Genomic DNA, 13,916 nt, shown 5'->3' on the forward strand with positions numbered 1-13,916 from the left:
TCAAACCTCACTGTGGCCGTGACACCAACTTCAGGATGGGATGGATGGACCCGTGAGCCCGGTGCCACCCCCGGGAAATAATGCCACCTCTCTGGGTGTGGAAGCAACTGGAAAAGGGAGGCAGTGGCAGGGGTTGGTAACAAAGTCACACAACCCCCAGGATTCAGGATATGAAGGAAACGGACACTTGTCCCCCCCACATCCCGACTCTCCGTGGCCCTCTCAGCATCACACAGACCGGGTCCCGCCCACCGTTCCCCGGCTCGGAGAGAAGAAAGGAAAAGACAAGAAGAGGACCGGGGTGGCGTAGAGAAAATATAGAGGCGTTTTACTACCAAAGATGCATTTTCCAAGAGCAAAGGAGTTGCAGTCCTGAAGGCCCCTGTGGCCCCTGGGGGAGGGGCTGAGTCCAGCGGGCACCGCCTGGCGGGCGTCCCTCAGGGGGCGCGGATTCTCCGGGAGATCTGATAGAGCTCCATGGTTGCCCTGGCGTCTTCCACCGAGCTGTGGCCGGACAGGCTGCTCTGCAGACACACGGACAGAGTGGGGACTTGGGGACGGGCCCCATGCACAGGCCTCGTGCGACCCGCCCTTCCCTGCTCACACTCTGACTTCCAGGCCCCACGGTGGGTCGGTTGGGGGGGGTCTCCCCAGGACTCTGACACCCTGGACTCTGCAGGTGGCTGGAACAGGCCTGGCTTCCCCCGTTAGCCGTGGGACCGGGGCACGAAGGCCTGGGACCGGGACATAGCCAGGCACCTCAGCAGCATCCTGGCAACCAGTGGCCCTCAGGGCGCTCACACCCAGTGACCGATGGCACTGCAGACTTGCTACCGGACACAGAGGGGCCGGAGCAGCTCTGCAGGGCTCTCCCGGGCACCCAGGAATACGTCACCGAGAGATTCCACAGTGTCACTCGCTCAGCCGGTTGAGAGGTGCTGTTCAGAGAACCGCTGTGCTGGCCCTTCTGTCCTTGGCCCTGTGCGCCTCAAGGCTGACGGCGGAGCCCAAACCCAGCCCCATCTCCTGCTTCCTGCATGATCCCCGCTCCTCAGCCAAGCAGGCTGGGGCTCCTGCGGTCCCTTCCCGCACCCCGTCTCCTGCCCACCCCCTCTGACAGCCGCCTTTCAGACTCAGTCTAGATCTGGTCCCCTGTCCTGTCACCCACCTGCCACCTGTGCCCCCAGGACGCCTGCCCTGCCCTGCCCTGCCCTCCATGAGACGCTCCCCACTGTGTGCTGATGATCCAGGTACGGGCCACCCTCCATGGAACCAACAGTTCCTCCAGGACACGGCCTCGCTCACCTGAAATCCCCAGCCTCTGGGTCAGTAGGTGCGTGATCAACACCTGTTGCCCCGGGAGCCCTACTGAGACTCAGCCCCTCTCAAAGGTGCACAGCCCCTCAGGACTGAGGGGACTCAGAGTGTCTCCGGGGCCAACTATTTGCTCTGTTGCCCCTGATGGGGTTTAGTGTCTTGGAAGGAAGGGCCAGGCCCCCCAGACCAGACCCTCCCAGGGATGCCTCGGATGGGGCTGCCCCGAGGCCGGCTCTTCGGCCCCCAGCCTGGGAGGGGAGGGAGCGCCTCACCTGGATGCGCTTCCCCAGGAGCCGCTCGCTGAGCACGCGGAGGGAGACACGCTTGCAGCGGTGCAGGTCGGCCTGGCGCCACAGCAGCCTGTCGCTGGCCGTGTCATAGATGGCGTACTTGCTCATGTCCTCTTTCAGGGCATCGAAGTCGTGCTTCAGGTCATGACCCACCACCAGCTTGCCTCTCAGGAGCTGCAGGATCTGGCCGGGAAGACACGCACCCCCACACGCATCACCCAGGGCCTCCAGGGTGGGTCTGGGGCCACCGGGTGCCGTCCTGAGCTGGCAAGGAAGGTGGGAGCAGCCCCTCCTTGACCTGCTGTGTGACCTTGGGCAAAGCACTGTCCCTCTCTGAACTTCAGACATATCATGTCCAAAATGAGGAGAGTGTGGACCAAATCTCTCCTCACGCTTAGCAGTGTAGGTCTGTGTTCAAGGCCCATACAATGCCTTCAGTGGTTTCAGTGTGGAGTAGCAATGCGTGAGCTAATAGAAAAATATCTATCCGCCTCTGTCGTCGGTTCCTGACCTAGAGCCCCTGAAACCTTGGGCTTTCCTGGGCGACAGGTGTGTCTTTTGTTCTACGGAGGCAGCTCTGGCTGGGCTCCTGGATGGGGGCTGGTCACCTGAAAGACCGAGCCGTGATTAGAAGCTTGGCCTTTTCAGCCCCTCCTCTCGTTCTCTTGGGAGGACTTCAGAACCGAAGACTGTATATGATCGGTCAGTGTGGCTTTAAGCCAGAAGTTGATGGTTTCGTTACAGCACGTATAGAGCGACGGGGAGGGGCTGTAGCTCACTAACTCTTGCAAATGGGAAAAAATGGGAGCACCAAGAAGCGAAGCCATTTGCCCGAGGTGGCTCTGATGATTTCCAAAAGGAGTTTGTAGATTTCATGACACTCCTCTCGCAGCATCTGGGGTCTGACTCCCCGCCGCCTCCCACAGGGGCCAGCCTGCGTGACTTCTGACTTCTCTGTGGGGCCAGTATCCCTGGGTCCCTGAGCTACCCTGAGGCCTGGGGAGACCACACAGAGACAGATGCAGGCTGGAGGAGCCCCCTGCCAGACGCCGCACTGGTGGGTGGTGGGCGAGCACACCTGGCAATGATAACAGCCCTCGGCCACCCCCTTCCCCCTCAGCTCCCCCCCCCGCCCCCCCCGCAAGATGCCCCCACGGACCAGCTGTCCCCATCCGCCAAGCCCTGCCCAGATTGCGGGTACATCAGCGAAATAAGTATTGACGTTATTTGAACCAGCAGGTTTGGGGGTGACTTGCTAAGCATCATTAGAGAAATGGGGCAATCCCAGGGCTCCTGGCAGAGCAGCCTTCAAAGCCGGCACCATCCTCTGCGGAAAGAGCAGAGGACCACCCCCCCCCCCCCACCACCTCCCTGCAGCCTAGCGGCCAAGCTGCAGGCAGCAACCCTGAGCCCCTGAGAGTGCTTCCGGCCGGAGCCCTGCACACGCACCCAAGCCAACGCGCTCTCTTCTCCCATGGTGGCTCTGCAGAGCCTGCCTCTGGCCTCACAGGCCGGTCCCCTTCCTTTTCCTGGGCTGCGTTAGAGAGGAAGGGAAGGGTGTGCCGGATGCACCCCGGTGGAAGGGGCAGCTCACGGCCCTCTTGGGGCCGCCTTTGGAAGCTCGCGGACAGCCTGCATAGCCTGTGCGTAGCCCAGGACGCCAGTCTGTGCCCCAGGACGGCCGACAACCCCCCTCATCCTGCTTCTGCCGTGAGTGGTCTCCTGAGACTTCACGGGGGGCCTTTGATAGGCTCTCCCTTGGAGACCAGAGGACCAATATGCCCACTTTACAGAAGAGAAAGCTGAGGTTCAGGGAGGTGAGGGGACTTGTCCACCGTCCCTTCCCAGCGCTGGAGGCATCCGCAGGCAGGGTGGCCGGCCTGCCCGCCATTCTCGTGGTTTGGTTGGGGCCTTCCCTGGACGCAGCCTGCTGCGCACTGGGACCAGGGCAAGCTCGTTTGAGGAGCAAAGCTGCGAGTTCTTGATGGACACCAGTGCCTCCTCACCCTGGGGCTCAGGGTGCCCTTGGGGCGTCGCACTGAACCTGGATTCTGCATTTCTAGCAGGCGAGGGCCCAGGACCTGTGCTCAAGGAAAGGGTGCTGGCCAGTGCGTAGAGAAAGCAGAGAAAGCACCCAGGCACACGTGGGAGAGTGGGGAAGTGCGCTGCGGCTGTGGGTCACACCCCTTCCCTTGCTCACATCCTGTGTTTGCAAACAATGTGGCCTGTTTTCCCGGCTCAGGGCTGGCTCAGGCCCAGCTCACACACAGCTCACACACGCCCCGAGGGAGCGATCTCCCATTCCAGAGGCAGCCACGGGGGTCCCAGATGTTGTAGGGCCAAGTCATGGTGGGGTGCATTCCTGGGAAATTCATCACTTCCCGAGCCTGAGGGTCCCTGCGGGGTGGGGCCCAGGACTCATCATGAGACAAGTACGTAAAGGGGTGCGGGGGTGGACACGCAGAGGAAGGACAAGGAAGCAGGGCAAAGGGGAGAGCCACAGCCCTTCAGGACAGAAATGCTGAACATGGGCAGGGAGAGCTGGCTGGGACGTGCTGTGTGGCCTCAGGGAGCTTAAAGAGCATCTCTGGGCTCCTGTTCCCCATGTGTAAGGTGAGCCTCCAGGGGCCAGCTGGCAGCCAAGCACCCCTGGCTTTCTGAGGCAGGGCTGGGGAGGGGAAGGGGGACCTTCTGAAGCCCAGGCAGGTGGGGAGGTACCAGCCCGAGGGACCTCAGAGCCGTGGGACCTGCCCCAAGTCAGTGTAATGAGGCAGGTGTATCACACAGGAGGTGGAGGTGCTCAAACTCCGGGAAAGAACTGGAGAGGGGTGGGGGGAAGGGACATCGATCTGTCTGCCTTCATTATCCTGGCACCAGGCCAGGTACTTTCCTCACCCCATCATGTGGCCTCTCAGCAAGGGTATTTTTAGTTCCATTTTACCGAGGGTGGGGCCCAGGGATCAGAGAGGTTAAGACACTTGCTCAGGTCACACAGCTGGCGAGTTGTGAGCTGGGATGTGCCGGAGCCTGTCACTGTGATTGTGGTTGTGATTGTCACCATCACGAAGAACGCAGGGGCTGTGTTAATGTCATTTGTCTCAGAGCACAGAGCAGTTTGTGAAGGTTTCTGGAACCAGGAAGATGGCTTCTGGAAGGCAGGAATAGTCATACCATGTGACCAACAGAGAGCAGGGCTGCAGAGCCGTGGATACCCAGGTCACAGAGCCAGGGAGGGGCTGGCCCAGGTGTCTGCCCATATACTCTCCTTCCACCGAGTTTCACTCTCGTTCCAAGTATTTCCCAGATCAAAAGTCACCTGGTGCCTTTGTTGAACATCCAGAGGGCGGTCTCTACCCCAGAATTCACTGACTCACACAGCGGGGGAGGGGCCCTCGCCAGCATTCAGGGCGTTGTCTGCCTTGCATGAGTGTGGACATCTCTCCACTGAAGACTGTGCAGCAGCTCAGAGCTGCTGCTTCCATCATCCATTCACCTATTCCTTCATTCTTTCCTGTATCCACTCCTCCATTCCTTCATTCGCTCCTGTATCCACTCCTCCATTAGTTCCTACATCCATTCACCCATTCCTTCATTAGTTCCTGTACCCACTCCTCCATTCCTTCATTAGTTCCTGTATCCATTCACCCATTCCTTCATTAGTTCCTGTATTCACTCTTCTATTCCTTCATTGGTTCCTGTATCCATTCACCCATTCCTTTATTAGTTCCTGTATCCACTCCTCCATTCCTTCATTGGTTCCTGTATCTATTCATTCATTCCTTTACTAGTTCCTGTATCCATTCACCTATTCCTTTATTAGTTCCTGTATTCATTCCTTCATTAGTTCCTGTATCCATTAACCCATGCCTTCATTAGTTCCTGTATCCACTCTTCCATTCCTTCATTGGTTCCTGTATCCATCCATTCATTTCTTCATTAGTTCCTGTATTCATTCCTTCATTAGTTCCTGTATCCATTCCTTCATTAGTTCCTGTATCCATTCCTTCATTAGTTCCTGTATCCATTCATTGATTCCTTCACTAATTCCTGTATCCATTCCTTCTTTGGTTCCTGTATCCATTTCTCCATTTCTCCATTGGTTCCTGTGTCCATTCATCCATTCCTTCATTAGTTCCTGTACCTGTTCATCCATTCCTTCATTAACGCCTGTATCCATTCTTCCATCTCTCCATTGATTCGTGTATCCATTCATCCATTCCCGACTGCCAGGACAGGTGGCTGTCAGGGCCTATAAGAATGTTGTTCTTGTGGAGGCCCAGGCCCTTTACTCTCATCTTCAGGAGGGGCCCGGTCCTCCTCTTTCCTGTCCCCTGCTTGTGTCTTCTCCCCACGAGGCAGCTGACCCTGGGGGAACCTGGATACTGAATTCATCCTCCATCCGGCTGAGCCCATAGGCACCTGCCCAACGGTGGCCCCCCCAAGGCACGCCACTGAGGCGAGGGCTGCTGTGCTGGTTCCAGATGAGATAGCTTCTGGTCCACAAGCTTCTGTGGCCTCCCTCGTGTCCTCCGTGTCTCCCTCCTAAACCACGATGCTCCATAGGATTCGGTTCCCTTGTTTGCAAAGTAAAAATGCAATTATCCCTCCAGTCCCCATCATGGGGTAGATGCTACTCCCCATACTGGGCTAACATTAGAAGAGCATTAACTTACAGAAGTGAGTTACAAGCTATTAAAAAGTACTGTTAGTTAAAAAAAAGAAAGAAAGAAAAGCAAAAGGTAATTAATTAATCTGCAGGTGAGAGCCCTGAGTCTGTGCACTAAGTTGCATCCCAAGTTGCTGTGTGTCCTTAGGCAAGTCACTGCCCCTCTCTGGACCTCAGTCTCCTCATGAGTTCCTTCTTGTGCTGACAGTTTGAATTGTGGGAACTCCTCTGGCCTGGGCCTGCCAGGATGGTAGGATTTCTAGGGGCAGGGAGGCGGGACGAGTAGAGGTTTGTCTGAAGCACAGGTGCGTGGTGGCTGAGCCGTGAGGGAAGGCAGGTAGGTTGAGGCTCAGAGGAACTTAGGCCAGGGGGGCCCTGGGAGGCTGTGATCTGAGCCAGGTTTGGGGAAGGCTCTCAGGCAGCAGGGTAGGCAGCAAGCAGGCAAAAAATGAGGGCCAGAGTCTAAGGCTGCATTCTCTAGGGGAGTCAGAGAGGCGACTCAGATGAAAAGTCAAGATTTATGTCTTTTCTCCACTGGCATGTTAGTGGCCATGCGCTGTGAACTGGGCACTGAGCTAAGGCTATAGGCCATCACCCCTTCCATGCTCCCCTGTGTTCTGTTTCTGAGCCCTTTCTCCGGTGAGAAAACAGGCTCAGAAAGGTTCATTATCTATATATATAAAAGGGTAATATGCAAATTGACCCTAAGGGTGGAATGACCGGGAATGACTGGTTGCTGTGACGCACACTGACCACCAGGGGGCAGACATTCAATGCAGGAGCTGCCCGCTGGTGGTCATTGCTCTCCCACAGGGGGAGCTCCACTCAGCCACAAGCCGGGCTGACTGGCTGCAAGCACAGCGGCGGTGGTGGGAGCCTCGGCAGCTCTAAGGATGTCTGACTGACGGCTTAGGCCCACTCCCTGAGGTCCTAAGCCATCAGTCGGACATCCCCTGAGGGCTCCTGGGCTGCCAGAGGGATGGCTGACTGCCACCGTAGGCCTGATCCCCTGGGGAGCAGGCCTAAACCGGCAGGTGGACATCTCTCGAGGGGTCCCAGACTGCGAGAGGGCGCAGGCCGGGCTGATGGGACCCCCCCCTCCCCCAGTGCATGAATTTTCGTGCACCGGGCCTCTAGTATATACATTAAAAAGAAAGGGTCCCTCACTTGCTGAAGGTCACATGGGCCAGTCAGTGATGGAGCAGGAAGCAGGAACCCCAGCTGTGGGTCCAAAGACCCATTTCAGAGTCCCGCCTTGCTCCTGGAGTGGCTCCGTGCCTGCTCTGGACAGGGCTTCGTGCCACTCGCGAGAAGCACTGGGCCTGGCCTCACCTCCACCTGAGAACCAAAGCATTTCTGCACCAAGGCTGGACGAGGCCAAGGTGTCCCGCCCTCCCAGGCCGGTGCTAAAGGCGTCCAGGGAATGGCCCGAATGTCCATGCCCAGAGCTGCCACAAGTGTGTCTTTGCTGCCTCCTGTCCCCCTGCTCCGGGCTCTTTCGCTTTCTGCTGCTCTGATGGGAGGGAGGCTGGGGAGGCGGAGGAAGGATGGGGTCCTGCTGTCCACCTGACTGCTCAGTGGGGATCTGAGTGTGGGATCCCCACTCCTCTCAGTGCCCTTGGCCTCTCGCTGGCACCTGAACTGACCCTCCTCCTCTTCTTCTTCTTCTTTCTTTTTAAATATATTTTTGTTGACTTCAGAGAGAAACATCAATGGTGAGAGGGAATCATGGATCGGCTGCCTCCTGCACGCCCCCTGCTGGGGATCGAGCCTGCAACCCGGGCATGTGCCCTGACGGGGAATCGAACCCAGGACCCTTCAGTCCGCAGGCCGATGCTCTATCCACTGAACCACACCAGCCAGGGCCTGTCCCTTCTTTATGCTGCTCTCCCCCTCTTGGTGAGTCTCCTTTGGTCTCCTCTGTCCTAACATTTCCTTCTTTCCAGTCCTCTGCTACTTATGACTCAGCTCCCCCTCACCCCGCGCCCCCCCCCTCCATAGGTGCTCCTTAGTGGCTCTGACTCTCTCCCATTGTCCTCTCTCCCTCACTCCCATCTCTCCGCCACAGCATCCCTCCCCCACCCCATTGTAGTTTTTCTGAAACTGGCTCTGATCCTGCCATGCTCTTGCTCAAGAGTCTTCAGTGGCTCCCTATGGCCCGCTCAGTTGCATGCACAAACTCCTCCCACCCCTTGCACATGCCACCAGCCTCCTGGAGTCGCTCCAGAACCACCATGATATATAGTGTCCCCCCTCCCCAGGGCTCCCCAGCACCTTCTTAGCACCTCTAGGTCAGTGCTGACCAAGAGAAATAGACCAGGAGCCAAATTAAGTAGCCATTTACATCATCTAGTAGCCATATTGGAAAAGGTTCAAAAGAAATAGGTCAGGTTAGTTTTGATATGTTTTATTTAACCGAATAGACCAGCCGTGGGCAAACTACGGCCCGCAGGCCGGATCCGGCCCGTTTGAAATGAATAAAACTAAAAAAAAAAAAAAAGACCGTACCCTTTTATGTAATGATGTTTACTTTGAATTTATATTAGTTCACACAAACACTCCATCCATGCTTTTGTTCCGGCCCTCCGGTCCAGTTTAAGAACCCATTGTGGCCCTTGAGTCAAAAAGTTTGCCCACCCCTGGAATAGACCCAAAATACTACCATGTCAACAGGTCATTGCTATAGAAAATTACCGAGGTATTTTATGATTTTTTTTTTAAACAAACAAGTCTTTGGAATGCAGGGTACACTCACAGCACTTGGCAGTTCAGACCAGCTGCTTTGCAAGGGGCTCACCGGCCAGCTGCGGCACCCCACCCTATGGGACCCACAGCCCTAGAGGTTTCGAGCCCGAGTTCGAATCCTGACCAGCCCTCCCCATTCTGTTTTCTGAATTTGGGCCCGTTATTTAGTGTTTTGGGCTGAATTGTGCAAACTCTGTCCACCCCAGGCTGGCCAGATTCACTTGTTGAAATCCCTAGTTCCTCAAAACGTGGTTTATGTGGAAGTAGGATCTGTGCAGATGGAGTTAGGGGGAGCCCCGAGTCCAAATAACGGGAGCTTTGATAAAAAGGGGAAATCCGGGCACAGAGACGCACGCAGGGAGAACGCCACGTGAACGCGAAGGCAGAGGTTGAGGTGACTGTCTATAAGCCGACGGACACCAAAGATGGCCAGCCCACGCCTGGGAGCTGGGAGAGACCTAGAAACATTCTCCCCCTCAGCCCTCAGAGAGAACCAACCCCGGGCGCTGGCCGGGCCGCTCAGTTGGTCAGAGTGGCCATCCCAATACACCAAGGTTGTGGGTTCGATTCCCAGTCACATACAAGAATCAACCAATGAGCCCCAACCGGTTTGACTCGGTGGATAGAGCGTCGGCCTGCGGACTCAAGGGTCCCAGGTTCGATTCCAGTCAAGGGCATGTACCTTGGTTGCGGGCACATCCCCAGTAGGGGGTGTGCAGGAGGCAGCTGATCAATGTTTCTCTCTCATCGATGTTTCTGACTCTATCCCTCTCCCTTCCTCTGTAAAAAATCAATAAAATATATTTATAAAAAAAAGAATTAACCAATGAGTGCGTCAATAAGTAGACCAACAAATCCATCTCTCTCTCTCTCTTTCTCTCTCTCCCCTTCCTCCCTCTATTTTCCTTCCAACCTCTCTCTCAAATAAATAAATTTAAAAGAAGAAGAAGGAGCAAAACTCGACTGGCTCACACCTTTTTAAAAAAAAAATTATCAGAGAGGAAGGGAGAGGGAGAGAGAGATAGAAACATCAATGATGGGAGAGACTCATTGATTGGCTGCCGCCTGCACATCCCCCCACTGGGGATCAAGCCCGCAACCCAGGCATGTGCCCTTGGCTGGAATCGAACCTGGGACCCTTCAGTCCGCAGGCTGACGCTCTAGCCACTGAGCCAAACCAGCTAGGGCTGGCTCACCCCTTTTGATCTTGGACTTCTAGCCACCAGAACTGAGAGAGACACACTTTCACTGCTTAAGCCCCCCAGTTGCGGTCCTTTGTTACAGTGGCCCTAGCCAGGCAATACATCCATTGGTCCAGGTGAGCCTCAGTTTCCTTATCTGTGACATGGGGTTACAGGGCGGACAATCACGGTAGCTAGAGTGAGTCCCTAGAGCAGTGATGGCGAACCTATGACACGCGTGTCAGAGGTGACACGCAAACTCATTTTTTTGGTTGATTTTTCTTTCTTAAATGGCACTTAACTATATAAAATAAATATCAAAAATATAAGTCTTTGTTTTACTAGGGTTGCAAATATCAAAACATTTCTATGTGTGACACGGCACCAGAGTTAAGTTAGGGTTTTTCAAAATGCTGACACGCCGAGCTCAAAAGGTTCGCCATCCCTGCCTTAGAGGCACCCTCCCCTGGCACTTTTCTCAGCCCCCACAAGAATCCTATGACATCGCTTCGTTGTCACCCCCGTTTTCTTCTCTGGGTGTGGAAACGGGGTGCAGAGAGGTTGACTGACCTGCTGGGATTCAGACCTGAGTTACCTCCAGGAACCCTCCTGGGAACCCACCTTGGCAGGCTGTTTGGTGAGGCATGAATGCGCTGGAGACAGAGTCAGGAAACCCTACACCAGTACATAGTAGCTACGCGCCCTGGCTGGCGGCTCCGTTGGTGTTGGTGGGAGCGCCCTCCCGTACGCCAAAAGGTTACAGGTGTGATCCCTGGTCAGGGTGCATGCAGGAGGCAACCGATTGATGTCTCTCTCTCACCAAATTCTCTCTCTCTTGTGGACGAAAGCGGCCACATGCTGACTTCACAGGCTCAGGGGAGGCCTGCGTGGCGGTCTTGCCAACTCAGAGACCTAAAGTCACCACAAAGGATGGTCTGAAATTACACTTTAGCTAAAAGCAGTGATGGTGGGCAGTTACGTCCTAGGCCGGTATCTTCCCTGACAAGGTCAACCTTTCCCTTAACGGAGCCTATCTGTCTTTTTGCATCAATGATAACACACCCTTGAAATGTCTGGGTAACTTGTAACTTCCCTTTTTCTGGAGCCCCTGGGGCACCACCAAATGTGCTGGGCGCCAGGACAGAGACCACAGATGCCTTCATCATCATGTTAATTGATCCTGCACCCACCTAAGTATGTGTCCATCGTTTTACTTTTTATCCAATCCCAGGGGTGTCTCCCCTCCCCCCTGCCCCCCTTTGCTTTATCCCACCTCCTTAATCTACCACCAATCAATTTCATGTAACCTTTGATTGCCATGTATAAATACAGATGTCACCCGCCATTCTCCGGAGCACTATCTCAAATCCCAGCATTTGTCGACAGTTTGTGTCAAATAAACTCACAAAAATTCTTTACAGGTTTCAATGGTTTCTTTCCATTAACAAAGTAAAGATGGAAACATTAAATTTTAATTCTCATTCTCTCTCTCTCTCTCTCTCTCTCTCTCTCTCTCTCTCTCTCACCAATGAAAACATGTCCTTTGGGTGAGGATTAAAAAACAAACAATAACCCCAAACACAATAGCTACTGTGGTTTTATCTCTAGCACCTGAGCCTGGGATGGGAGGTGTGGGAAGTTGAGAGCGTGTGGGAAGTTGAGACAAACCTCACTTCCCTCTGTTCGACTTGGACATCCCCCAGCCCCAGCGGCGTAGAAACCAATGCTGTGTGCGTTTGCCCTTCGACACCTTCCCAGAAGTGACTAACCTGGGGCCCCCTGTGAAGTAAGTGCTTGAGTTTGTTTTCTGTTTGGTGATTCTGAGAAACAGAAAGTTAAACCTGGAGCAGCTGAAGGAGGGGGTGGATCTCAGACTGACAACTGACAGACTGACAGCCGGCCCAGCCTGCCTGCCGCCTCAGCGGGTCTGGGAGCAAGCCCTCCCCTTGGGCCAGTGTTCAAGGACCCGGAGGGCACCCTGCCAGGGCCCGGCCAGTGAAGGCCTCCGCCCCGGACCCGCCCATATCTCCACACAGGGCTCACCGGTGGGGGCCGGCCGGGTCTAGAGGAAAGAATGGGGAATTCAGACCCCCAATCAGTGTGAGGAATATCAGGTGAGACCATAGTTCATCATCATCACAGACCAGCAGGAGGGCCAGAAGCACAGGTGGAAGTCAGCATGGGGACACGGACAGGATGAGTAGCACAGGTCGGGGATCCCGCACTTGGGGAAGGCGCCAGGGAAATGTGTCTGTGTTGGGGCGATGGTGTCTGCAGCCTCCCCCACCCCCCCTTGGCCCGGCTGGCACACGGCCCCTCACTCACCTCCAGCCTGGCCACGGCGAAGGGTGTGGCCTTCTCCATGTGCCGGGCCGTGACCCCGCTGACCGCGGTTCTGTAATTGGTGATCTCCCCCTCGGGCCGGATGAACTTGTCGTAGATCACGGCGCCCTTGATGTCCACGAGGCTGCACCGGGCCAAGCCGCTCTCGTTGTTGGGCCCCAGCCCCACCATCTCACAGTCCATGGCCACCACCTCCATGCTGCTCGCCATGCTTGCCCCGGACGCTCAGCTGCGCTGGAGAACAGGAGGCAGCAAGGGCATCATCACCCAGGGGCCAAGTGGGGCCCAGGCGTCCCCGGCCACCACCCAGCCAGCCTGCGCTCTGTGCCCTGCCCTTATCACGAACGCCACCTGGCAAAGGGAAGTTGGCCTCTTGCCACCCTGCCGGCGTCCTGGTCTGGCAGTGCCAGGGCTTTCGGTCCTGCTTGACAGACACAGGACCAGGAGGCCACCTCCCCTGACCTGCTACCCCCGAGACAGGCCCTGACCCCCCCCCCCCCCTCATTCCGGCGCCCACCCTCACCTGCCTGCTTCCTGTGCTCTCGTCTCGCGCCTCTGCCTCTCTGTGGCCACTTGTCAGCTGCCGAGGTCGGTCGCTCTCAGCGGTGACTCACCTCTGACTTCAAGCGGGGAATCCTGACCCCGCTGGCCTGGCGCGGCTTCGGTTTCAGGTTCGTTTTCGAGTGAGCACGTGGCCAGGTTGCTCCATCTCCTGCCGGGAGATGCAGCTCGGCCCCGGCGCCTGAGTCAGGGCTGGCAGAGCGGGCAGGCTCCATGTCCCGCTGCCCTGCCTCTGCCCCACCCATGTCCGCCAGCTAATCGCTCAGCTGACACCGCTGGCTGACGTGGAGGGAATGGATTGCAACATCTCGCTTTCCTTTCTCACCCTCCGCCCAGAGAGTAAACATCTCTGGGATCCGATCGGAACTCCGGGAATGTGCCCCAGCTTCTGGGTTGCTACCGGCCTCGCACTCTAGGGTTTTTGTGTTGATGGTGGGGAGGGGCGGGGAGCTGGTCTGAGGGACAGGGAGGCTCTTAATTGGGAAGGGCAGAAGGCGAGGGGAGAGGGGGCCAGCCCCCAGCCCAGCCCAGCCCAGCCCGCGGAGGGCAGGGATGCAGGAAGAGAGCCCTCACAGCCTCCGTTGGTCTAGGGTGTCCCAGAAAGGGCTCCGCCCGCCCGCTACAGGCTCTGTCTCCCAGCCGGGCTGGCAGTTTGGGGACAAGGGGGAGCAGGCTTGGAGGGAGCCCCTACCTGCCCGGCCATATTTCCTCCTGGTTATTCTCTCCCAAGCTGGACCTTTAACTCCTCAGAGTGGTGCCTGGCCCAGGAAGACATGAATGAGTTGCAAGTAAGGGCAAAACCAGAGCCAGCTT

General features: G+C 56.4%; 1 protein-coding gene across 3 annotated transcripts; it reads right to left on the reverse strand.

Annotated features, from left to right (window-relative positions):
- Window positions 1–302: 302 nt before the first annotated feature.
- On the reverse strand, window positions 303–13,330 carry ISG20 (interferon stimulated exonuclease gene 20). 3 transcript variants are annotated; one of them, XM_059677921.1, is made up of 4 exons: window positions 13,070–13,330; window positions 12,525–12,776; window positions 1,590–1,790; window positions 303–524 (listed from the first exon to the last, which is right to left on the reverse strand). In XM_059677921.1, the coding sequence occupies exons 2-4, from the start codon at window positions 12,750–12,752 to the stop codon at window positions 438–440; spliced, it is 516 nt and encodes a 171-aa protein (XP_059533904.1). In that variant the 5' UTR covers window positions 12,753–12,776; window positions 13,070–13,330; the 3' UTR covers window positions 303–437. The 3 variants fall into 3 exon arrangements, with proteins under 3 accessions (XP_059533904.1, XP_059533905.1, XP_059533902.1); XM_059677922.1 differs by having other exon boundaries at window positions 13,157–13,329; XM_059677919.1 differs by having other exon boundaries at window positions 13,066–13,329.
- Between the last annotated feature and the right edge of the window lie 586 nt (window positions 13,331–13,916).

The sequence above is a fragment of the Myotis daubentonii genome, chromosome 21 (genome assembly GCF_963259705.1).
Source record: "Myotis daubentonii chromosome 21, mMyoDau2.1, whole genome shotgun sequence".
Classification (NCBI taxonomy): domain Eukaryota; kingdom Metazoa; phylum Chordata; class Mammalia; order Chiroptera; family Vespertilionidae; genus Myotis; species Myotis daubentonii.

Excerpts from the sequence above, each read along its gene's own strand:
- ISG20 (XM_059677921.1), bottom strand. The coding sequence starts at position 12,752 with ATGGCGAGCAGCATGGAGGTGGTGGCCATGGACTGTGAGATGGTGGGG. Across the intron at positions 1,791-12,524 it reads TCGCCGTGGCCAGGCTGGAG|ATCCTGCAGCTCCTGAGAGG; the intron begins GTGAGTGAGGGG and ends CTTCCCGGCCAG. Across the intron at positions 525-1,589 it reads TCCTGGGGAAGCGCATCCAG|AGCAGCCTGTCCGGCCACAG; the intron begins GTGAGGCGCTCC and ends GTGTGTCTGCAG.